General features: G+C 53.8%; 2 protein-coding genes across 3 annotated transcripts in view; one reads left to right on the top strand and one right to left on the bottom strand.

Annotated features, from left to right (window-relative positions):
- The window catches only part of NCKAP1L (NCK associated protein 1 like), a 123,434-nt gene that overhangs the window by 46,951 nt on the left and 52,153 nt on the right, over nt 1–24,330 (bottom strand). For both annotated transcript variants that reach the window (XM_048834430.2, XM_048834427.2), the window contains exons 2-11: nt 14,931–15,041; nt 14,016–14,108; nt 13,120–13,176; nt 11,997–12,139; nt 11,529–11,619; nt 5,244–5,381; nt 4,667–4,715; nt 2,665–2,821; nt 1,482–1,538; nt 721–817 (exon numbers count right to left, since the gene is read on the bottom strand). In XM_048834430.2, coding sequence (XP_048690387.2) covers nt 721–817; nt 1,482–1,538; nt 2,665–2,821; nt 4,667–4,715; nt 5,244–5,381; nt 11,529–11,619; nt 11,997–12,139; nt 13,120–13,176; nt 14,016–14,108; nt 14,931–14,993 — 945 coding nt within the window. In that variant the 5' untranslated portion in view covers nt 14,994–15,041. The remainder of the gene's footprint in view (nt 1–720; nt 818–1,481; nt 1,539–2,664; nt 2,822–4,666; nt 4,716–5,243; nt 5,382–11,528; nt 11,620–11,996; nt 12,140–13,119; nt 13,177–14,015; nt 14,109–14,930; nt 15,042–24,330) is intronic.
- The window catches only part of LOC125629128 (gametocyte-specific factor 1), a 41,393-nt gene continuing 23,405 nt past the window's right edge, over nt 6,343–24,330 (top strand). Inside the window, exons 1-2 of the mRNA XM_048834432.2 lie at nt 6,343–6,531; nt 22,359–22,491. The gene's annotated coding sequence lies outside the window, so the exon portion shown is untranslated. The remainder of the gene's footprint in view (nt 6,532–22,358; nt 22,492–24,330) is intronic.

The raw sequence follows: 24,330 nt of genomic DNA, 5'->3' as shown, positions 1-24,330 counted from the left end.
TACCTGGGATGCGGGGAATCACTTCACAGGGGCAACGGAAAGGAAACAAACCGCACAGCATGGCCCCGGGATGCAGGCAGGCCCACACGTGCCCTGGCGGTTAGATTACGTCTGTGTCTGATCATTTCCTCCCTATGACACTGAAGAGGGGCGAGGGGGGCTCTGCCGAGAGCTAAGAACTAGTTGATTGTCCTGGGATTGCCAGACCTTGGTATGGGAAACAATGTCCGAGCTATGGGACATGTGAGCTGTTAGGCTCCAAACCCGAGGAGGGGAAACCTGTCCCAGGGCCAGGGACAAGGGACAGCCTTTCTGTCCAGGGAGGATGCACCCTTGAGCCTACCCAAGACAAAGGAACCCCAGGGGAGGTCTCGGTCAAGGGCCCGGGGCTCAGACACTGACTGGGACTGAACAAGAGATGAGAGGGAGCACACGGTGTGCTCCGTCCCGTCACAGGGGGAGACTCGCCAGCGGTCTGGAACTGCTGGAACTGGAGGAGCGCTGCAAGGTCTGATCATTGGGCGAGACCCCTAGTCCCCCCGGACCTGGGACTGCAGGGCAGACACGGGAGCACTCCCTGTCAGTGGGACAGGCAGGATGTGGGGTGGACGGACACTGGAATAAAAACACATGGCACCACAGTGACCATACATGTTCACACATACGCACACACACACAATCACTCTCCTTCCCAGTTCCAGCCCTGCCCCGCCCCCTCACCTTGGGGCCCAGCAGCCCAGGCTGGTCGCTCAGCAGCGCCTCCAGCTCCCGCACCGCGTTGCGTAGGAAAGCCCGCCGGTTCCGGTGCAACTGGCCACTGGGCAAGAGGGGGGCAGGTGACTGAGCCGGACACTGCGCTGCCCACTCCGACCCCGTCCCATGCCCACCCCACAGCTCCGCCCAGGACCAGGGAGTCCAAGGCTGCTCACTCCACCATGGATGCAGCTACAACAGGGCAAGTCCAGTGTCAAGCCAGAGCCATGCAGGGAGGTTGTGTGGGGCAGCCGCATCAGGGGAGTTACGGGGGGCAAATATCTCTCATCCCTGAAACCAGTGTGCCACAGCAAGGACCCCAAACAGCAGGGACTGTGCAGGGGAGCCCAGGGCTGGGATAGCAGGAGCTGTGGGGTGGGACTGGGGGCACTGTCAGAGCTGGGGGGAGCCCAGGGCCGGGATAGCAGGGGCCATGGGGCAGGACTGGGGGCACTGGTAAGGTGGGGGTGGGGGCCCAGGGCTGGGATAGTAGGGGCCACGGGGCAGGACTGGGGGCACTGATAGGGCAGTGGGGCAGGACTGGAGCAGCATGAGGTGCTGCGTGTTAGCAGAGGCGTGTTGGACGCCTGTCCTGCCCACACTGCAATGGGCACTGGCCAGTGCCAAGGGGACCTCCCCGCCACGGGTACTAAACCCCGTCCCCGTGGATGACCCAGGACCCACGTGTGTATGGGGATGGGAGGGCTCGAGGCTGAGGCAGCCTGTACCTGTGCGCCACAGCGTGCTCCTTGCACTCCTTGACATCAGCCACCCGCTTCCCATACCTGCGGAGGGGGCGAGAGTGAGTGCTGATCGCCAGGGCAGCCCCCAGCCAGCCCTGAGCCCTGGCACAGCCCCCAGAGCAGCCCCCTGAAGCAGAGCTCCGGCACAGCCCCCAGCACAGCTCAGCCCCCTCCCCTCCCTGACCCACTGGACTCCCACACAGGCTTCGCTGCATGTGACAAAGTAGGAATTTTCTGTAATATTTTTATGACACCTGCGCATGCCTCAGTTTCCTCCAGAGTGTGCATTGCTACCCAGTGAGGGGGACAAAGGTTAAGTTTGCACTCAGGGCTGGTTAAGAGATGGGGCAAGGGGTGGGGAAGGCTCGGCTGGCTAACTGATCCTGAATGGGTCACTAAAAGTCTGGCTGAGGCTGACCCATCTCAGTGGGAAACCCAGTCACCAGGACGGTCACACCTCGTGCCCAGCACCCAGTGGGAGGAGCATGCCCCACCTGGGGAGCAGGCCTGGGCGGGGGGAGGTGGGTGCCTGAGTGTTGGCTGCTGGAAGGAACCCCCAACCCCGGGAGCGGAGGAAGTCAGAGAGGGAGACACGAGGCCTGAAAAAGGGGCTCCCTGGGGCCCTGGGCTGGCCAGGTAAGCCTGTGCTTTCCTCTTTGGGGTGCTCTGCTGAGGACTCCACCGCTGGGCTTCAGGGGACACAGCTGGGCTCAGGGAGGAGTGTCCAGCCCTGAGGAGGGGACCCGGCTGCACCAGGAGCCTGGCTCAGGTGGAGTGGCTGAGCAGAGCTCCCGGGTTGGGTCAGGAGGCTGAGGGGCACCATGGCTGCCCTGGAGGAAGTGAGACCTCCTGGGGGTCTGGCACATCAAAGGGGTCCCTCCAAGGGCCTGTCCCAAAGCTGGGATGTGGCACCGATCCTGGGATCTGGGACTCTGTACTAGTCACTTTGGGCCCTCCCTGCTCTTCCCCTGAGTCTGGTGGGGATCCCCCTCCAACCTCCACCCGCCACCCGCCCCCACCAGCTGCCCCTGCCCTCCGCCTCCCTGCCAGCCACTTCCCTGCCCCTGCCACCTGCCTTCCACCCCCCGCCTGCCTTTCCCCCAGCAGCCCCCCTCCATGCCCATGCCAGCCCCCCACCCATCAGCATCCCCCCCCAGCACCCCGTTACCCTTTCAGACTGCTGAAGAACTCCTCGGTGACCTTGTGGATCTGCAGGGCATCGTCGCGAATGAGGCTGATGTAGAGCGAGCCCTGCAGGCCCAGCTTCCACAGCTCCAGGCACTGCGGGTTTGAGCTCAGGCAGCCATGGCACAGGAGGAAGCCGACTGCAGGGAGGGGCAGAGGGGAGGGGTCAGGGGCACAGCAGGGAGGTGAGGAACACAGGGGGTGGGGCGGCAGGGGGTACAGGGGCATGGCAGGGATGCAGAATGTGGCAGGTCAGGGGAGAAGGTGGCAGGAGAAAGGGGCACTGGGGCTGGGGCAGCAGCATGGCAGGGATATAGTAGGTGGCAGGGCATGGGGAGGAGGGGGCAGGGGCACAGCAGGGAGGTGAGGAACACAGGGGGTGGGGCGGCAGGGGGCACAAGGGCTGGGGTGGCAGAGGGCGAGGGGCCCTAGGGTGGGGCATGGCAGGGATACAGCAGGTGGAAGGGCATGGGGAGGAGGTGGCAGGGGCGAGGGGCACAGGGGCTGGGGTGGCAGGGGGCGAGGGGCCCCGGGGTGGGGCTTGGCAGGGTTACAGTAGGTGGAAGGGCATGGGGAGGAGGGGGCAGGGGGCACAGGGGCTGGGGTGGCAGGGGTTGAGGGGCCCTGGGGTGGGGCATGGCAGGGATACAGTAGGTGGAAGGGCATGGGGAGGAGGGGGCAGGGAGGAGGGGCACGGGGCTGGAGTGGAAGGGGGCGAGGGGCCCTGGGGTGGGGCATGGCAGGGATACAGTATGTGGCAGGGCATGGGGAGGAGTTGGCAAGGGTGAAGGGCACAAGGGTACAGAAGAAGGGGAAGGGACGCAGCGGGGAGGGATGTCAGGGGCGCAAGAGGCACAGAGGAGCCACCAACCCCAACTCTCCATCCTGCCCCCTCCCATCACCAGGGGGCGAGCAGGCACTGCCAGGCATCCAGAGGTCAGCAGACGCAGGAGCTGCTGGGCCAAACGGGGTAGTGATCCCCAGCACTGAGGCCCCAGGTTGGGGCTCCTAGTGTGAGGTAATGGGCAGGGCTGGGCAGGGCTCTGGGACCGGGCACCTGGCTGGGCTGAGATCCCAGACTGGGCTCCTGGCTGTGCTGTGCTCTCTCTGGTCTCTGGTGCTTGTGACTTTCAGAGAGGTGGGACCTGCCTGATCCCTCAGGACCAGGTTGGTGATGTGGTGAGCGTTAACCCTTCCCTGCCAACTGCCTGCCCACCACACTGGAGGCCTTGTACTGTGAAGGGGGCAGAAAGCACCAGCCTGTGAGCCACTGGGCAGGGCATGAGCACCGGGAGAGAGAGAGACCCCTAGACAGATGTGGGGGGGCCATTAATATAAGTGGAGACTTTCCCTTGGATTCTACTGATTGGTGGGTGGGTGGGTAGGTGGGTGGATAGATAGAAATGGATGGGTGTGTCCCAGGAAGGGGGGTGGGTGTGTATGGGCAGGGCAGGGGTGGAGTGGAATGATGAGTGTGTATGGGGATAGGTGTGTATGCGGATGGGTGAGTGGAGGGGTAGGTTCTCATGGGGAATGGGAAAGATGGGTACGTCTGGGGAGCGATGGGTGCGTATACGGATGGTTGCGGATGGGGATGGGGAGGGATGGGTCCGTATGCAGATGGGTGCATATGGGAATGGGGATGGGTGGGTGGAGGGGTGGGTGCATATGGGGATAGGGAGGGATGGCTGTGTATAGGGAGGAGTGGCTGTGTATGGGGATGGGTGCATATGGGGATGGGTGCATGTGTGGATGGGTGCATGTGTGGATTGGGAGGGGTGGTTGTATGTGGGGATGGGTGCGTATGGAGACAGGTGGGTGGAGGGGTGGGTGAGCCTGGGGAGGGATGGGTGTGTATGGGAATGGGTGCGTATGCAGATGGGTGCGGATGGGATGGGGAGGGGTGGGTGCGTATGCGGATGGGTGGGTGGAGGGGTAGGTGCAGATGGGGATGGACCCTTCCCGCCAGGTGCAGCATGACTCACTCAGTATCCAGCGCTCCATCACCTCCAGTGACAGGTACTCGCAGGCCATCTGGGGAGAGAGGGGCCGTTCCTCAGCGTTGCTCTCTGCAGCCCTTCCCAGCCACCCGCCACCAGGAACAGGCACTGGGGCAGAGCCACTGTCCTGGCTCTCGACCCTCACTCTCCTCGGCCCTGTGAGCTGGCCCAGCTTCTGCCCTCCCAGCCCCCGCCCCCATGGCCAAGCACTTGGGATCACCAGGTCCTACCTGAACAGCTACCTGGGCCAGATCTTGGCATGGGCCTGGCTGTGACAAGCACAACCTGGTGGCTCCCAGCCCTGTCGTCACGGGCACCAAGAGGCACCCTGGCATGGCAGCCTGCCCTCGGCTCCCCACGGTCAGGGATCGGAGCAGCCCCACTGCCATGCATGCTGGGAGTCCCTACACTGGCCCCTACACTGCTGGTTTGCCCCCGGCCCCTGGGATCCCCTCAGCTGGGCGAGCCGACTGCGGGCAGAGCCATCGTACAGTGTCCTGTGTGCAACACCCCGCTCAGGGCCCCCCACAACGGCCCCCAGGCCCTGGAAGGCCAGACTCACGACGTCCGAGCTGGCCGGGCTCAGCATGGTGGCAGAGTTGTTGATCAGGCTCAGGAGCTGGTCGCTGCGCCACTGCTCGACTGACTGGTTCCTCCGGGCAAAGAGGAAACAGAGAGACAGGAGGGCGCTGGTCATGACCTGGAGGGGGGCAGGAGGCAGTTAGCGGGGCAGCAGCAACTACAGCTACACAGCCTCCTAGCAGGAAGACCGGGAGCCAGAAATGGGCCTGTGACCATGTGCTGCCCTCAGGAGAGGATTGCACCCCAGGGGGCATGGGGCAGGTCATGGGGCCAGGCATAAGGCAGGATGTGGAGCTAGGATTGGGGTTGGATGCGGGGCCAGGCCTGCTGGGGCAGATTCAGATCTCAGCTGCTCCTGGTTGCGAAACTGGAGTAAGCCAGGTGCTGTCCATACCACACCTCCGGCCTCGCACACGTTGCCCCACAAGCAGCGTCCAGCCCCCTCACATGCACCGTCAGCATAAGCACACATGCAAACCAGGCCAGGCTGGAACAATTGCACGTCAGCTGTGCCTTACTGAATTCCAGGTGGCAGGGAGGCACAAGCCCGTCCGGATCGAAAGGCCCCTCCCCAAACCTTACAGGAGGAGCCACTGAACCCAGGGTTCAACTGAGGACAACTAAGGAAGAACAGGGTCGGGAGTGGGCATCTGTGACATTCTATACTATGGGGGAGTGTCCTGTAACCCCCATATTTCTCATTTTCATATAATCGTGATCTTACATATAAAGCAGGCCTTGTAAGGTATCAGGGGAAAGGTTATAATCTGCTGAAAGTCATTTCTCTATCCATATATGTCTATCATTAATGAATATGAAGTTATGAGAATTGTATTGTATGGTTGTCACTAAAACATGCTGTAAGTTGGGGAATCAGCCAGATATTAGCTCCCCAGAGGCAACAGCAAGGAAAGTAATCAACACCCGGGTGGGGTTTCAAACAACCCATCAACAGCCATTGTCTAGCAAGGGAGCTACCATGCAATGATTGACCTGCAGGAGGCCGCACCAGGGAAATTGCTCAACCTTGCCTGGAGACTCAGCAATACCCCCAGACATGCCTGGACTTGTGTTTTCTAAGCACATGGACTGAGGGTATAAAACAGACAGAATGAACAGACAGAGGGAATAAAACAGACACACTGAGCCTTTCTCCTTCACCCACCTATGCGGCAAGCATCAAGGACACTCTGAAGACTCCAACTGAGGGGACTGGCCCAGATTTCAAGAAGGAAATCTGTGTACTATGGACTGCAATATCCAGTGGGGTGAGAAAAACTGCTTAAGCTAGATGTTGCCTAGTCTAATAGGGTCGAGAGTTTAGACTGCATGCTTATATTTTCTTTTCTTTTGGTAACTAACTCTGACTTTTTGCCTATCACTTAATATCACTTAAAAGCTACCTTTTACAGTCAATAAATATGTTTAATTGTTTATCTTTACCAGTGAGTTTGTATGAAGCGTGGGGCAAATCTGCTCCGGTTTGCAAAGGCTGGTGTAGATCCTCTTTCCATTGTTAAAGTGATGAACCAATTAAGAAATCTGCACTGCCCATCTTGAGCAGTGCAAGACAGTATATTCCTGGGGTACAGTGCTGGGAGCTGGGGGGATCTGGCTCTGGCGCCTCTCTCTCTGTGTGATTCACGAGTGGCTCTGGGAGCATCCATGCAATCTAGCTGGGTGTGGGGCTCCACATGCTGGTTTGCTGAGTGATAACAGCACCTGGAGGGGTTTGCTGCTGGCCACTAACAAGGCATTGTGAGAGACACCCCAGGCTGGAGAGAGTTAAGGGGGCACAACAGTCCCAGGCTGCACCCCAGGGATCCCATCACAGTGGCGCAGCGAGCAGGATATGTGACAGGGTAAAATGCACACCTTGTACTGAGCAAAAGTTGCACTTCATACGCTGGTGTAAGGATTTTAAGTGTGGTGGCTAAGGACAGTCAGGAGGCGGCTACCGGTTTGTTATTTTCTGCTTGCTTATTTTGGGAAAGGGAAGTAGAGACAGAAAATCAGGAAAATGAGTGAAATCAGTGAAGCGATCATGAAGTTGGAGCTTTTTAAGCTGCAGGTTGCAGGAAAGGAGAGGGAGCACCAGAGACTATCGGAACTGAAAGAACTGGAGATAAAGGAGAAGTGGGGGAAAAAAGAGAGGGAGCAGGAAGAAAGAGAGAGCAAACACACCAACTGGACCTGCTAGAGAAGCAGAACCAGAACCCACCAGTCCCAGCAATTCCCATTACCCAAAAATCCACAATTGGGACTATTTATGTCCTGCATACAATGAGGCAGACAATATTGCTGAATATCTGAGCACCGTTGAAAGGCTGTGTGCAGTGCATGAGATCCCTGATGCCAAGAGAGTTCCTACCCTGATTGCAAAATTAACTGGTAAAGGTCTAAATGTGTTAAATGAAATGCCTATTGAGGATGCTTTAGACTAGTGTAACTTTAAAAACACTGTTTTGCAAAGGTTTCAGATTCCCCCTGAAACATATAGAGTTAAATTTAGGACTCTTAAGAGGGATATGGGTATGAGTAATGGGGACGATGTGAACAAAATAAAGATTTGATGGGAAAGTGGGTGAGGGGCAAAGGTGTTATAAGCTTTGAGGGAATGTTGGATCTTGTTGCTCAAGAGCGTTTCCTAGGCATGTGCAAGGCTGATGTGAAGCAGTGTCTGTGGGACAAAGATGTCAAGTCTGTGGATGAGATGGCGTCTCTCGCTGATCCCTTTGAACAGACTCAGGCGCCTATTGAGGACAGGCCACAGAAAGAGGGGTTTAAAGCTGGTGGGAAGGGAAAATCCCATTTTATCCCTAGCAAGAGGGAGGGTGGCTGGAGGCCGAGTCCTCACCGCACCAGAACCATTCCTCTAACCCTTGTCCCAACCATCCTGTAAAAGCAGAAGAGCCCAAAAGATGCTATCAGTGTAATTCCAATGAGTATCTGAGGAATAAATGTCCTGTGCTAGGAGGTAGCAGGCACCCAATAGCTCATGTTAGTTCTGCTGTCCTCAACACAGCAACTGGAACCGATCATATTGGCTCTGTGAGGTTAGCCTCTGCAGCACCAGATATGGAGCACGTTAAGGTTGTCGAAATTGATGGCAGGGAATACTTGGGGCAGAAGGATAGTGGGGCCCACATCTCTCTAGTTAAGCAGAGTGTGGTCCCAAAGGCCAGTATGTTGCCTGGCCAAATGGCAGAGATGGGGGTGGGGGGAGATGAAAGCAGATTCCTCATACCACTAGCTAAAATCCATGTGGTTTGGAAAGTGTTTTCACTGCGGGGGGTATGGAACACCTCCTAGTTGACCTGCTCCTTGGTAATGATTTTTTCCATGTAGCTCAGGTTAAGGTATTTGCTCACAGCAAGAAGGAGTTTTATGCTGGGATCCTGAGGGAAAGGGTAAGGTCTCAGGAACGGTTGAGAGAATGAGAGAGAGTCTCCTTGATTCCTCTGCAGCAGGAGGAAGCCACATGCTTCCAGGTGGGAGGGTGGTTGAGACCAGCCCCTGCATTGCAGCTGGAGGGAGTGTTATGCTAGGACCCCTGAGAGAAAGGGTAAGGTCTCAGGAACGGTTGAGAGAATGAGAGAGAGTCTCCTTGATTCCTCTGCAGCAGGAGGAAGCCACATGCTTCCAGGTGGGAGGGTGGTTGAGACCAACTCCTGCACAGCAGCTGGAGGCAACACCACATCAGGAAGGGATGGGGGTGTAACACCTGCCAGGGAGAGAACTGTCCAGGTTGTTAGCTGCCAGCAAGCTGCAGCTTGAACCAGAGACAAACCTGGCTCTAGGGAGCATAAAGCAGTGTGTCCCAGAGGAGAGCCCAGAGAAGAGACAGGGACTCTCAGAAACCACTGAGGTGGGTGAGGATTCCTGTGACTCTGTAACACAGGGAAGCAGGGTGCTTCCAAGTATGGGAGGGGCTGAGACTAGCTCCTTTCCAGCAGAAGGCAACATACCCTCAGGGGCAGGAGAAGTGTTGTCAGTGATTAAGGAAACTGTCCCATTTGTTAGCTGGCAGAGTTTTGCAGATGAACAAGGGAGGAGACCCCTTCCTACGGAGCACAGACAAATGTGTCTTAGGAGGGGGCCCAGAGGAGGAGACAGGTGAAGGAATAGTGCGAGTACAGGAATGTCTCCTCACTGGTCACTTGGGGCAGGATGCCCAGGGCACTAGGAGGATGGCTGAGTCAGCATCTGTGCACCCAGGCACTCAGCCTGTGATCCAGGTTTTGAGAAGGACCTCCTGAAGGGGAGCAGTCACACAGCTGACTTCTCAGGGACAGAGAAAGGGGTGGTGGAGGGTACCCCAATCTAGGTCCCAGTTTTTCAGGGTGCTATTTTTGATCAGTGTTTGGAATGTAACTGTCTCTTTAAACCAAGATGCAGCTCCAATGCCTGTAACACCAGAGGAGTTGAGACCAGAAAATTGCCAGGGGGTGGTTTGTGAGAGTTCGAATGACCCAACGGACAGAGAAGGGGGTGTTTTCCCCCAGGCTGGTGAGACACAGAGCAGTTATGGGAAAGCTGCTTGAAAAAGGTGCATCTGAGCAAAGGGTAAACAAACCTAGCCCAAAGAGCACAGATAACAGCCCTCTCCAGGGCAGGGAAGAGCTCAGTGCTGGGAGGGGGAAACATAGGGTAACCTCAAAAAGGGAACTGGATTTTTTTGCATATGTATAATCCTGGGGTTGGGAGGTAGCCCCCCAAAGGGCCAGCCAGTGTGCAGGATCCACCTGGGCCCTTATCTGGCCAGACCCTGAGATATTAAAACCCCAGAAACGTGGTTAAATTAAGAGCCCACTAAGAAGGTAACACTGGAGGGAAAGAAAAGCCAGTGACTGATTACATGGGAGAGAGTCAAAGGACACCCTGGGTAATGAACAAACTAACCTCAAACTACACTATCTGAACAGAGGGCGTGGTATCATAAAGATACTTGTAAACACCCATCTGTGATTTAAAAAAAAAGTTAAGTTTTGGGATAAGAATTTTGTTATTGACGTTAAACCTTATGGTAATGCTAGTTCTCAGTTAATACCTGTAAACAAATTTAAAGCTTATCACAGCAGAGAAACCATAACAAACCTGGTTTGCTGTGTGTGAATGGGGAAACTGAGGCACACCACCTCATAGCCTTGATGGCCGGATGTCAAGAGAACTATAACACAAACTGCCTTTGGGTTAGTCACTGACTAACCCTCTTGCAGTAACCTAAGGGGGGAGGTGTGACATTCTATACCTCCCAGGCTGCAGAGAGTAAAGGGGACACAGCGGTCCCACAGTCCAAGGCTGCACCCCAGGGAGCCTGTCACAGGGTCATAGGTATAAAAGCAGGGATAAAGAGGGAGACACAGAGCAGAGTACCCTGGACAGCGCCCACTGCTCCTCAAAGGTGTTTAGGGAGCCAGCAGATGCGACCCATAGGAACTCTGCCCGGATGCGTGAGACAAGGGAGGAACGGAAATAGGCCCCGCAGTTGCAGAGCACCCCCTCGTCTCGCATCCTCCTCCTGGTGCTCTAGACGGGCACTTTGGCCAGCACCAGGAGGAGGTTACTGAGGAGGTCTCATGACCTGGTGGGGCTGTGGACAGGGTGTGTGTATATGAAGAGGTGTGGCAAAAAGTGCAGCCAGAACCACAGCAGGAGGTTCTGGAGGAGCCACAAAAGGGGCTGCGACCTCATGCATTCCAGACGGGCGTCAGGATCTCCCTCACGCTGCAAAATGGGCAGGCGTCAGGATGGGGGTGAACTGCGGCAGGGGCACGCCCGTGCTCATGGCTCCATGAAGGAGTGGCCAACCCATGTCCCCAGTGGGCCGTGGGACCAAGGTGGAGGACAGGCTGGTCCACCAGGGTTCCTCCACCTCCGCAGGTGGTGAAAGGTCCCGCCACTTGGTATTGGGGCGTGACACAAGGGTGAGGAAGTGAAACACGTGCAGCACGAGCGTGTAGAGGTGTTCCCTAGGCGCGGTTCAGAACGAACCAGCTACAGGGCTTGCAGCCAAATGGGGTTGCGGAAAGGAGTGGGCCAGGGGGCTCGTGGGGCAGGAGCCCAATGAAAAGGTCTGGAGGGCCAGCAGTTATCACTAGTGCCAGCCACCCCCCTCCCCCCGGTCCACAGCCCCTCACTGAGCCCAGAGGTTATCACTAGTACCAGCCACCCATCCCCACAGCCCCTCACTGTGCCCAGTGGTGATCACTAGTGCCAGACCCCCCTCCCCACACGAGCACAGCCCAGCTCCAGCATCGCTCACCTTGGTGTGAGGCCCAAACTCCTCTGTGAGTTTCTTGAGTGGGGTGTCGTACTCCAGCACCATCTGGGCCAGCCGGGCGTAGCTGGGGTCGCTGCAGGGGGACGGCAAGGGCAGAGGTTTGGCTCAGGCCCCCATGGCAAACTGACCGCCAGTGCCTGGGTCACGCACCCCCCAGCAAACTGCCCTCCGCTGCCTGGGTTGTGCACCCCTCACTAAACTGCAATTCAATGCCCAGGTCATGAACCCCACAGCAAATGACCTTGCAGGCTCTGCCAATGCCCCTCACTCCTCCGCATGGGTGCTACTTCTGGGATTTATACACTGCCCCCTGGAGACCTCTGATCCACACATACCCTGCAGCAGGAAGTCCCACTGGTTAACTCATCCTGTGGCCCAGCCCAGCACTGTGTGAGCTACCCTCTCCTGCACAACCCCCCTTAGTCCCCTTCCCCCCCAGTTCCCTCTCACCCGCTGCCCTGGATCATCTCATGGGCGCAGTTGTACATCCCAATCAGGGCTTTGCGGTCCTCGATGCGTGACAGCAACAGGATGACAGATGTGTAAGTCACCACCAGGTCCAGGTAGTTCTTGGTGAGGTCATAGTTCACGTGCTGTGGGGGGGCAGTGTAGTGGGGGGTGTCGGTGACCAGGAGCAACAGTGTGTGTGCGTGCGCGCACGTACGTGCAAGCGCTGCCCCCTGCTGGAGGGGATGAGCCCTGCTCTGTGTGTGTCTTCTTGTGCATGGGGGCGGCATGTGTATGCTACCCCCCACTGGAGGGGATGAGCCCTGCAGTGCAATTGCACTGTTGTCTGCAGTGCATGGAGATGGAGGGTCCTGCAGAGAGGAGAGCAGCAAAGCCAGGGGTGCGGTACGGACTCTCGCCCTGGCACAGCACCCCCCAGGCTGCTCCTTGCACACAGCCCTGCTGGCTCTCAGTGTTGGGAGACATTCCTGGGGGAACAGCAGCCCCACAGGGAGGGACGTTGCCCGATGCATTATGGGTCCACCGGAGATCGGTGCCCCAGGTGCTGCATGGAGACAGAGCAAGAGGCCGGTCCTGCCTCTGGTAATACCCTCAGGATTATCCCTAATCTGCCCATGGGCAGATGGGGCCCAGAGAGGCAGAGAGAAGATGGCAGGTGCTGGGGGCACTGTTGGGGACAGTGCCCAGCCAAGCACTTGAGGATCCAGCCTGAGGTCACACTAGGGATCTGTGGCTGAGTTGGGACTCAACACCAGATCCCCTGACTCCCAGCCCAATGCATCATCCCCACAATCTTCCTGCCTCCCCAGGGAAGCAGAGACACCAGCCGTCTGTCCCCTGCTGTGCTCCTGCCCACACACCACCCCTTGCAGCCCCCGTCCATGCACCATGCCCGCAGCCTGCTCTGCCCCTGCCCACGCACCACCCCTTGCGGCCCCCTGTCCATGGCCCCCCCGCCCCCGCAGCCTGCTGTGCCCCGGCCCATGCACCACCCCCGCAGGCTGCTGTGCCCCGGCCCACACACCGCCCCTTGCGGCCCCCTGTCCATGCACCACCCCTGCAGCCCGCTGTGCCTCTGCCCACGTGCTGCAGCCAGGGGACTCACAATGTCGAAGTAGCACTGGCTGGCATCGATGGTGTTCAGCAGCTCGTACACATGGTCCTGCCAAGGGAAGCTGTGTCAGTCGCACCTAAGAGACAGGACCCCACAGTGCCCAGCTGTGATTCGCCCCTCCCCCAGTCCTCAGCCCCGGCAGCCCCATGTCCCAGCATTACAGGACAGCTGGCTGTGTCAATAGGGGTGGAGGGCTCCGTTACACACATACAAGTCCTGGGTACGCTAAGGAGGGCAGGCGGCTTCCTCACCCAAGATTTGGCACCTACAGTAGGGTAAAGAGTCTCCCCACCACCCCCCTTCTGCTCCAGGAGCAACGGGCCCTGGTGTAACTGGTGCCCATGGTGCAGGGATGCAGACGCCAGGCCTGGAATGAGCCATGGGGAAGTGCTCACGTGGAAGGCAGGGCCATGGGGATGGCCACAGCCCCATGCAGCCTCTGTGACACAGGCAGCAGGTTGAAGCAGCACCTGCTCCATCCATCATGAACCGACTCAGATTGGTGCAAATCAGGTGAGAGCTGGGTCCAGCATCCCGCACTTGTCCCATGACCACAGCATCTGGGCACCCAACAATCTTCAATGGAGTTACCCTCCTCCCCACATCCCCTGTGGTGCGGTGCTGAGCTATCAGCTCCATGGCGCAGAGGGATTAAGGCCCAGACCTGAAAGGTATTCAGGCATTTGACTCCCACAGGGTGGCTGGTCCAGGGGAACCCAGGGAGTCTGTGGCAGAACCGGGTCTTGTGAATCCCAGGCCACCACCTTACCCACTGGGCCACCCTTCCCCCAGCCCGCTGCCACTCCCACAGCCTGCCTCCATGCCCCCAGCCACTGGCCCGCACCCACCGTCTCCCCAGGGCCGTGGCGCCCCCTGCAGGAACTCACCCGGAACTCCATCACGTCCACGAAGGACTGGTAGTAGCTATTGAGCACTTTGATGATCTCTGCCTTCTCCTTGTGCACTGGACCCAGGTGTTGCTAAAGCAAAGGGGAGCAGCTTTCACCCTGACTGGCCATGGGGGGAGCCAGCCATGTGATAACACACGGTCCTGGAACCAGCTACCCAAACCCTCACCGCTGGGGACAGAGATCTCGGACACACACAGGGCTGGATGCAGCTGCCCTGGCGCATTCACCCCTGGCCATCTGCAGCCTTCAAGCTGGAGCTGGGTTGAGAGCCTCCATGCCGGGGTGGTGCTGTGCGAATCCAAGCACTGCACTGGCAGGGGGTGAGGCTGTATGGATCTGAGCACCGTGTCGGCAGGGGAGAGGGGGGACCTGTACAGATCTGAGCGCCATGCCGGCAAGGGAGAGGGGGGACCTGTACAGATCCAAGCACCATGCTAGTGGGGGTGGGGGCTGTACAGATCCAAGCACCATGCCAGTGGGGGTGGGGGCTGTACAGATCTGAGCACCATGCCGGCAGGGGGGAAGGGGGCACCTGTACAGATCTGAGCATCATGCTGGCAGGGGTGGGGCTGTATGGATCTGATCGCTGTGTTGGCAGGAGGGAAGGGGATGCTGTACAGATCCGAGCACCGCGCCGGCAGGGGGGAACCTGTACAGATCCGAGCACTGCGCTGGTGGGGGTGGAGGCTGTATAGATCCGAGCGCTGTGACAGCATCAGGGGGTGCCTGTAGAGAACCGAGCGCCACGCTGGCGGCAGGGAGGCTGTATATATTCAAGTGCCGCATCGGCAGCAGGACCTCTCCAGATCTCAGCAGGAGGACTGTACAGATCTAAGTGGGAGCTGTACCATGGGGCAGGGGCTGAGCCTCTGGCTGAGGGAGGCTGCTCACCGTGCTGCTCCGCGCGTCCACATTTGGGAACTTCTTGTTGATGTATTTGATGGAGGGCTCCATGGTCTTCTCGGTGAAGAAGGGGGGTTTGGACCTGGGGTCTGAGCATGTCTGTAACAGAGAAAGCCCCAGGGCATCAGCAGGAATGAGCCTCCAGGCAGGGCAGGGACAGCTCCAGGGGTTCCTGCTGTCCACAGAACTGTCCCTGCACTCACCCAAACAGGTGCCACCTTACTGCCAGAGAAATCTATCCCCTGCCCAATAGTGAGGCTCCTCAATGAGCACCCACAGCCCCTGCTATCCCAGCCCTGGGCTTCTCCCCACCCCAGCTCTGTCAATGCCCCTCCACCCTGGGCTGCAGCAGGGGTGCCAGTTAGGAGGGACAGTTTCATACAGGAGGTGGGCTCTTAACTGCACAGCCTGAGTGTGGAATGTGCATTGGCAGAGGAGACCTGCTGCTCCCAGCTTGTGCCCCTGGGCAGGGAGTCAGGATTCTGTTCACAAAGAGAGGCAGAGTGATTAAGATAAGAAAAGAAAAGGAGTACTTGTGGCACCTTAGAGACTAACCAAATATTAGTCTCTAAAGTGCCACAAGTACTCCTTTTCTTTTTGCGAACACAGACTAACACGGCTGTTATTCTGAAACCTAAGATAAGAAAGGGCTGGTAATTAAATTAAGGATCTGGAAGTCCTTAGATGAGCCTCTGGGGGAGGAGGGTTTGAAGAGAGAACAGGGGACGCAGAAGACATACTGCCAAGCCCTCTAAGCCAAGGTTACATTCAGAAAAGAGGTAGATTTGAGGGCGTAGGTGAAAATAAGTGGTCAATAGCCAGGGAAGGGCTAGCAGTGTATAGAGAAGTTCCCACTCTACCTGTGGTATCTGTTAGTCTTTAAGGTGCCACCGGACTCCTTGTTGTTTTTGTGGATACAACCTAACATGGCTACCCCATGATATGTGGTACTTATGTGGCCCCATCACCATAGTATCTGAGCTCCTCATAATGACCAACCTATGTCTCCTCTCAGCCCCTCAGTGAGGTTGAGCAGTGCTGTTATCCCCATTGCACATATGGGGCACTGAGGCACACACAGACTAAAGGGCAGATTTTCAAAGGTATTTAGGCACCTCATGGGATTCTCAAAATCACCTACGTCAGGTGCTTTATAAACCCCACTAGATGCCTAACTGAATCTTTGGATGCCTAAAAAGCTTTGAAATTTTGTCCCTAAGGCACTGGCCTGAGGTCATACAGGAAGTCCACGGGGGGAGTAGAACCCAGGTCTCCCAGGGCTAACTCCCTAGCCACTGGACGAGCCTAGCTCTCTGCTCCATAATGCAAGAGAGAGGAATGTGGTAGATGGGAGCAAAACCAAGAAGGCCAGTCCTCCAAGACTCCAGCAAACAGTCCCAGGTGATTAGGAAGGATTCATGGTTGACAGCATGAAAAGCAGTACAGAGGTCAGGAAGAACAGAGCCCCAAGGCAGGGGTGGCCAACCTGTGGCTCCGGAGCCACATGGGGCTCTTCAGAAGTTAACATGCGGCTCCTTGTATAGGCACCGACTCCGGGGCTGGAGCTACAGACGCCAACTTTCCAATGTACCGGGGGGGTGCTCATTGCTTAACCCCTGGCTCTGCCACAGGCCCTGCCCCAACTTCACTGCTTCCCACCCCCTCCCCTGATTCCCTTACTTCCCCCCTCCCCGCATGCCTACTGCACACCATGAAAAGCTGATCGGGAGGGAGGGGAAGGTGCTGATCAGCTGATCAGTGGAGCTGCCGGTGAGCAGGAAGTGCTGGGAGCAGAGGGGGGGGACGACTGATAGGGGGCTGCTGATGTGTTACTGTGGTTCTTTGGCAATGTGCATTGGTAAATTGTGGCTCCTTCTCAGGCTCAGGTTGGCCACCCCTGCCCCAAGGGGTGGCAGGTTCAGCCCCAGGCTGGGTTGTAGAGCAATGGCTGCTGTGCAGTTTTACATTTTAACTGAAAACCATTTTGTTTTGTCATTTTTTGTTCTGAGTTTGAGGAAAGGAAGGAACGAGAAAGTGTTGTATGAGTAATAGATTATGTCTCAAATTCTTGGGGTTTCAGCTGAATCCAGGACAATTCCAGAACAAAGAACAGAAATTGCATCCACAGAGTCCATAAAGTTGACAATTATTGTCATGATTTGTATTATTCATTGGGCACCATCTGGGTGCTCAGAAATTTTCACAATATGCCAGAAAAATGTAGTCCCTGAGCCAAAGTGTAGAAAATGTGTAGCTCTGGCTAAGATGTCCCAGATATTTAAGTATGACGTATGTAGTAGAAAGAGAGCCTGAAACATGAGACCTTGGATCAGAGGCCTGGCCTGAGGCCTGAACTAAAGTGGTAGTCAGGCCCTGCTAATATAAAGCAAAGTTAGCAAAGGCCAGGCTGTGAGCAGAAGTCAGGCTCTGCCTGCCATACAGGCTCACAGAATCTGGCAAGAACAGGGCTGGGATTACAAAAACCATACACATTCCTGAGAAGCGCTAGGCACAGGACACTCTCACACAAACACATTCCAGAAAGCCGGTGCCAGAACACCCCTGATACCAAGTACAAAGAGGTCTCTCAGAGTGAGTGTCGGTGGTCAGCCTAGGGGGCAGTGGAAAGTCCACCACTGACTGAGCTGGGTCCATTGTCACGGGGATATGTGTTTTAGTATCCCCGCACAATCTGCCGGATGACAGGTTTCAGAGTAACAGCTGATAGGAAAAACCCCCCAGAAAACGACCCTATAATCATGTAAAGCTACGCTGCTGTCTTTTTTCTATGCTTATCTGTCCTTTCTACTTTGTTTATGGATAGAAAGAATGTGAACTGTGTGTAACCTGCACTCCCTGCTTTTGGGGGAGAGAATTCCTTATACAGATAAGCCTCCATGCTCGTACCTACCCCAGAACTTCAAACAGACTGGGTTAACCGGTTCGAACTGGAAGAGATATCACAATGTATGTTGAACCAAGCTATAAAAGCTCATCCCTGTTCTTTGTTCGGGGCTTCACCATTTTCCTCTGAAAAGGAATTGGTGAGCCCTTCAGCTGTCGTATTTGCTAGCAATAAAGTGCCTCACTTTATCAAAGAGCCAAGACTCTGTGTTTTGTTTGGCTAATACAGAAGTCCAGGGAAGGCTACCCTCCTAACCCTAGACGGGAGGGGAACCCTTTTTCCCTAACACAGCTGTGTTAGTCTGTATTCGCAAAAAGAAAAGGAGTACTTGTGGCACCTTAGAGACTAACCAATTTATTTGAGCATAAGCTTTCGTGAGCTACAGCTCACTTCGTCGGATGCTTATGCTCAAATAAATTGGTTAGTCTCTAAGGTGCCACAAGTACTCCTTTTCAATCTGCCGGATGTTATTACTGTGCTTCGTTGACAATAAACCTGACCAAGTGCCTACGCGACTAATGGGTCTGTGGTTATTGGGCAGTTCAATCGGTGTCTGCAGTACGGACTATCTGGCCAGAGCCTGTGCAGCATGGAGAGAGAACACACATGCAGCCAACATGTGACAACAAAATGTCTAGTTATTCAGCACATGTTAATATCTATGAGTCCCCTGTGAGTGCAGGGACAAAATAGGCCCACTGCTCCACCTGCATGTCGTAAGAGGCAACTAAAAGGGGGCTGTCTGGAGAGGGATGGGCTCCACCAGGTTAGAAATTTGCCCAAGACACGCCATATGATGAGCAAGTCAACAATGTCCATACCGGATTGATCACAGCTGGGGTTAATAATGACCGCGCCATCTGTCTCCCACCAGGGCAGACACGACAAATATACTGCTTGTGTAACCCCAACAAAGAGGATCCATGGAAGAGATAACATCACCATATCCACATGGAATGTAAGAAGAAAAGGAGGACTACTGGCACCTTGGAGACTAACCAGTTTATTTGAGCATAAGCTTTCGTAAGCTACAGCTCACTTCATAAATTGGTTAGTCTCTAAGGTGCCACAAGTACTTCTTTTCTTTATTTGAGCATAGGCTTTCGTGAGCTACAGCTCACTTTATCGGATGCATTCAGTGGAAAATACAGTGAGGAGGTTTATATACACACAGAACATGAAAAAAATGGGTGTTATCATACACACGGTAAGGACAGTGATCACTTAAGATGAGCTATTACCAGCAGGAGAGCTGGGGGGAGGGGAGGGAGAAAATCTTTTGTAGTGAAATCAAGGTGGGCCATTTCTAGCAGTTAACAGGAACGTTTGAGGAACAGTGGGGGGGGGGAATAAACATGGGGAAATAGTTTTACTTTGTGTAATGACCCATCCACTCCCAGTCTCTATTCAAGCCTAAATTAATTGTATCCAGTTTGCAAATTAATTCCAATTCAGCAGTCTCTCGCTGGAGTCTGTTTTTGAAGTCTTTTTGTTGTAATATCGCAACTTGCATGTCTGTAATAGCGTGACCAGAGAGACTGAAGTGTACTCCGACTGGTTTATGAATGTTCTAATTCTTGACGTCTGATTTGTGTCCCTTTATTCTTTTACGTAGAGACTGTCCAGTTTGACCAATGTACATGGCAGAGGGGAATATGCCATCATGGGCCAGCAATGCCCCTCTGCCATGTACATTGGTCAGACTGGACAGTCTCTACGTAAAAGAATAAAGGGACACAAGTGATGATAAATATCTGTGAGTGGAGGCACTGATGGCAATAGAAGTTTTAGTTCATTAAAGACTAAAAGATTTGACCCTCAAACTTTCTTTCAAGAGGAAGAGCTGCCCACAGCTCCTGTGCCTGTTTATTTTCCTTTCCTGCCTGTGGTGGCCCTGATATGCCTCAGAAGTCTCAATTTTTTTCTCAACTTTAAAATGTGGAATTTTCTTGGTGTTTGATTTTAAATAGGGCTGTCAATTAATCACACTTAACTCATGCGATTAACTCAAAAAAATTAATTGCAATGAATCACAGTTTTAATCACACTGTTAAACAATAACAGAATACCAATTGAAATGTATTAAATATTTTTGGATGTTTTTCTATATTTTCAAATATATTGATTTCAATTACAACACAGAATACAAAGTGCACAGTGCTCACTTTATATTATTATTTTTATTACAAATATTTGCACTGTAAAAATGACAAACAGAAAGAAATAGTATTTTTCAATTCACCTCATTCAAGTACTGTAGTACTGTGTGTGACACCCACTCAGCACCCTCCCCTAACAATCCAGTGTGTGGCACCCCCTGAGGAGTTTACCAAAACAATCTAGTGTGTGACACCCCGTGAGCACCCTACCAAGACAATCCAGGGTGCTCAGTCAGAGTCACACTCTGGATTGTTAGGGTAGAGTGCTGTGTGGGTGTCACACACTGGATTTTTCTGGTAAGCCCCTCAGGGGATGTCACACCCTGGATTGTTATGGTAGAGTGCTGAGTGGGTGTCACACCATGGATTGTTTTGGTAGGGTCCTCAGTGGGTGTCACACACTAGATTGTTTTGGTCTCTTTACCATGAAAGTGCAACTTACAAATGTAGATTTTTTTTTTTTTTTGTTACATAACTGCACTCAAAAGCAAAACAATGTAAAACTTTAGAGCCTATAAGTCTGCTCAGTTCTTCTTGTTCAGCCAATCGCTAAGACAAACAAATTTGTTTACATTTACGGGAGATACTGCTGCCCGCTTCTTATTTACAATGTCACCTGAAAATAAGAATAGGCATTCACATGGCACTTTTGTAGCTGGTCTTGCAAGGTATTTATGTGCCAGATATGCAGGGCCATCCCTACCCATATGCAAAGTACGCAGCTGCATAGGGCACCAGGAAATTTGGTGCCCCAAATTTCTGGTACCCTACGCAGCTGCGTGCTGCTCCAGCCCCAGCTTTGCCTCTTCCCCATGGCCTCCGCCCCAGCTCCGCCTCTTCCCACCGCTGCTCCGCCCCGCCCCCAATCCCGCCCTTCCCCAAAGCCCCACCCTGCTCCGCGCTGCCCTTACCAGCGGCGGTAAGTAGAGCAACCCAGCCCCAGCCCACTCCACTCCCCGGCTCCCAGCCGTGCCGCCGGTGAGTGCTGGGGGCTGTTTCTCCCCTGTCCCCCAAGCCTGGGAGCCAGGAGAGCAGAGCGGAGCAGGCTGGGGCCTGGTCACTTCACTTCCCGCCGCTCCATGAGTGCGGGGTCGGGCCTGCAGATATGCTAAACATTCATATGCCCCTTCATGCTTCAGCCACCATTCCAGAGGACATGCTTTCATGCTGATGATGCTCACTAAAAAAAGAATGCATTAATTCAATTTGTGACTCAATTCTCTGGGGGAGAATTGTATGTCTCCTACTCTGTTTACCCGTATTCTGCCATATATTTTGTATTATAGCAGTCTTGGATGATGACCCAGCACATATTGTTCGTTTTAAAAACACTTTCGCTGCAGATTTGACAAAAAAAAAGTGTGATTTTTAAAGATAGCTACAGCACTCGACCCAAAGTTTAAGAATCTAAAGTGCCTTCCAAAATATGAGAGGGACGGGGTGTGGAGCATGCTTTCAGGAGTCGTAAAAGAGCAACACTCAGATGTGGAAACTACAGAACCCAAACCACCAAAAAAGAAAATCAGCATTCTGCTGGTGGCATCTGACTCAGATGATGAAAATGAACATGCGTCAGGATCATTATTGAGCAGAACCCATCATCAGCATGGACACGTCCTCTGGAATGGTGGATGAAGAATGAAGGAACATATGAATCTACAGCACATCTGGCACGTAAATATCTTGTGACACCAGCTACAACTGTGCCATGCGAATGCCTGTTCTCACTTTCAGGTGACTTTATAAATAAGAAGCAGGCAGCATTATCTCCCGTAAATGTAAACAAACTTGTTTGTCTGAGCGATTGGCTGACCAAGGAGTAGGACTGAGTGGGCTTGTAGACTCTAAAGTTTTAGATTGTTTTGTTTTTGAGTGCAGGGTTGTTGTTTTATTTTTTACATAATTCTACATTAGAACTTATTTGTAAGTTCAACTTTCACGATAAAGAGATGGCACTCCAGTACTTGTATTAGGTGACTTGAAATACTATTTCTTTTGCTTCTTTTTTACAGTGCAAATATTTGTAATAAAAAGTAAATATAAAGTGAGCACTGTATGCTTTGCATTCTGTGTTGTAACTGAAATCAATATATTTGAAAATGTAGAAAACATTCAAATATTTAAATAAATGGTATTCCATTATTAACAGTGCGATTAATTATGATTAATTTTTTTAATTGCTTGACAGCCCTAGTTTTCTATATTCTCCTGTGAGAACTGCAACTCAATCACTGGAGTGTTGTGTTTCAGAGCCTTCTGGAAAGTCACTCGCCTTTAAACAGAAGTAAAGCCGTGTTGCCAACTCTCATGATTTTGTCATGAGTCTCATGATAATTACTGTTTTCCTTAAAGCTCCAGTTCTTCGAGTCAAGTGGATATGTGATGATTTCAGCCTTCATTGTTAAAGAAAAATGAAGTTCCCTTGGCTGCGGAGACAGCTTCAAAATGTGACCCTAGTGCGCCCTAAAGGCTCAAAAAGCAGAAGGTAAATAAAAAGAACACCAATGCTATAATGTTTACATAATCTCATGATTTTTGGTGAGCCTGGTTCATGGGTTTTGAACATTTTGGGGTTAGCAATATTGTGAAAGTGACTTGAAAGTGTTACTCCGAGACCTCTGGGTAGATGCAGTATAAACTCACGGAGCCTTGCTCTAGTAGGATGTTTCCAAAGGTTAAAAGGTTAACCAAGCTTGATATGATAGAAAATCATCTAGATTTTTCTACATTTGGTTAAATTGTTGTATTCAAGAGTAAGAATATACATTAAAATTGTAAAGCTAACCAGTATCCCTGGAGTGACTTGACACAAGATGTTGAAACATGTTCGTATTAGAGCTGAGTGGATCTAATAGTTATTTAGTTTTCTTTCTTTATATGGGAATTAGATACAGTGTTGCTGTCAGCGAATTTTAAATTATTCTGCAAAAAAACTAGAGTTTTCAGGTGCCTAAATAGCCCCTGGCATCACAGTTAAAGTTGCCCCCCCCCCCCCGAAAATTAAATGGCACCCCTGGCCTGCAGGCCCTCCCAGCCTGTGGAGCAGTGGGTGGATGCCGGGACTGGGTGCAGTGAACTCATGATGCCATTTAACCTTCCATGGGATGGCTAATGGAAGGAGCTGGCTGGGGTGTCTGTTCATCACTGCCCTCTACTGGGTTGAAACAGAGCTGCTCAACTGTGGAATAGACCATGTACTGGTCTATTTTTTGTCAAGGTCCAAAATTCTTGGTCAAGGTCCAGACTCCAGAGAAACTAATAAAAACTAATAACAGTGATAACAATAAGTAAATAAAAAGATTTTGGGCTCCGTTCAAAAGCATCTGGTGATCCAGATGTGGCTTGCGGTCTGCCGATTGGCTACCCCTGCTGTACGGCAAGCAGCGATGGAAGAGCCCCCTGTGGCAAGCGAAGAGATTTCAGGCATGGTAGGGCTCTCCTGCCGCTGTGGCACACCCAGAGTTCAGGATCAGTGGGTTAAATCAATCTGTGTAAACAAAGGCCAGGAACTCCTCCCCCAGCTCTGGGAGGCCCAGCAGGGAGCCCTGGGGAAGAACAGTCCCGAATGGGAGCAGGGCAGGCCGCTATCACCAGGCCCAGATGGGAAAGAGGAAGCTGCCAGCCGGTCCCACCAGGAAGGGGGCAGGTGGCAGCTGTTTCCGGTTATGGCTGGAACACCTCCAGGCCCTACCCAGCAGCCTCTTGCCCCAGCTGGGTGCTGACCCCCAGGGCACTGGCACATTAGCCAGCCTAACTGCAGCAACCTGGCAACAGCCAGATCAGGTGACCCTCAAGCGTAGAGAAAAGGCCCCCTCCCCCATGCTAACCCCCACCCTGATCACTGTCCCAGTAATGCCTAACATTCATCATCCAACAAGGATCCTCAGTCACTTCAGATAGCTGGGTCCATCTCCTCCTCCCCATGTCGTAGATGGGGAAACTGAGGCACCGTGGGGGTAGGGACACAATCAGTCAAGGGCAGAGCCTGGGAGGGAACCAGGAGTCCTGTCTCCTACCGCTGCAGTCTGCTAGGCCCATGCTCCCAGCCCCAGCAGCACACACAAGCTAGGATTTTGCCTCCAGCCATTGCTGGTTGGGAAGGGGAAATGGGGTGTCTGATAAGCATGTTACTGTCTTGAGGAACCCAATAAATGCAAGAGCTGCTGGAGCCGCCAGCCCAGCATAGGATGGGGCAGCCCACAATGAAAGGGGCCAGGGTACAGCCAAGCCGGGGTTCAGGGTGAGTTCACTGATTACCTGTCCGTGCTCTGGGCAGGTCACACACTGAGCTGGGACCCCTGGGGATTGGGAGTCACAGCCCCTG

This window comes from Caretta caretta, chromosome 20, assembly GCF_965140235.1.
Source record: "Caretta caretta isolate rCarCar2 chromosome 20, rCarCar1.hap1, whole genome shotgun sequence".
In the NCBI taxonomy this organism is placed as follows: domain Eukaryota; kingdom Metazoa; phylum Chordata; order Testudines; family Cheloniidae; genus Caretta; species Caretta caretta.
This window is presented reverse-complemented; position numbering and strand designations above follow the sequence as displayed.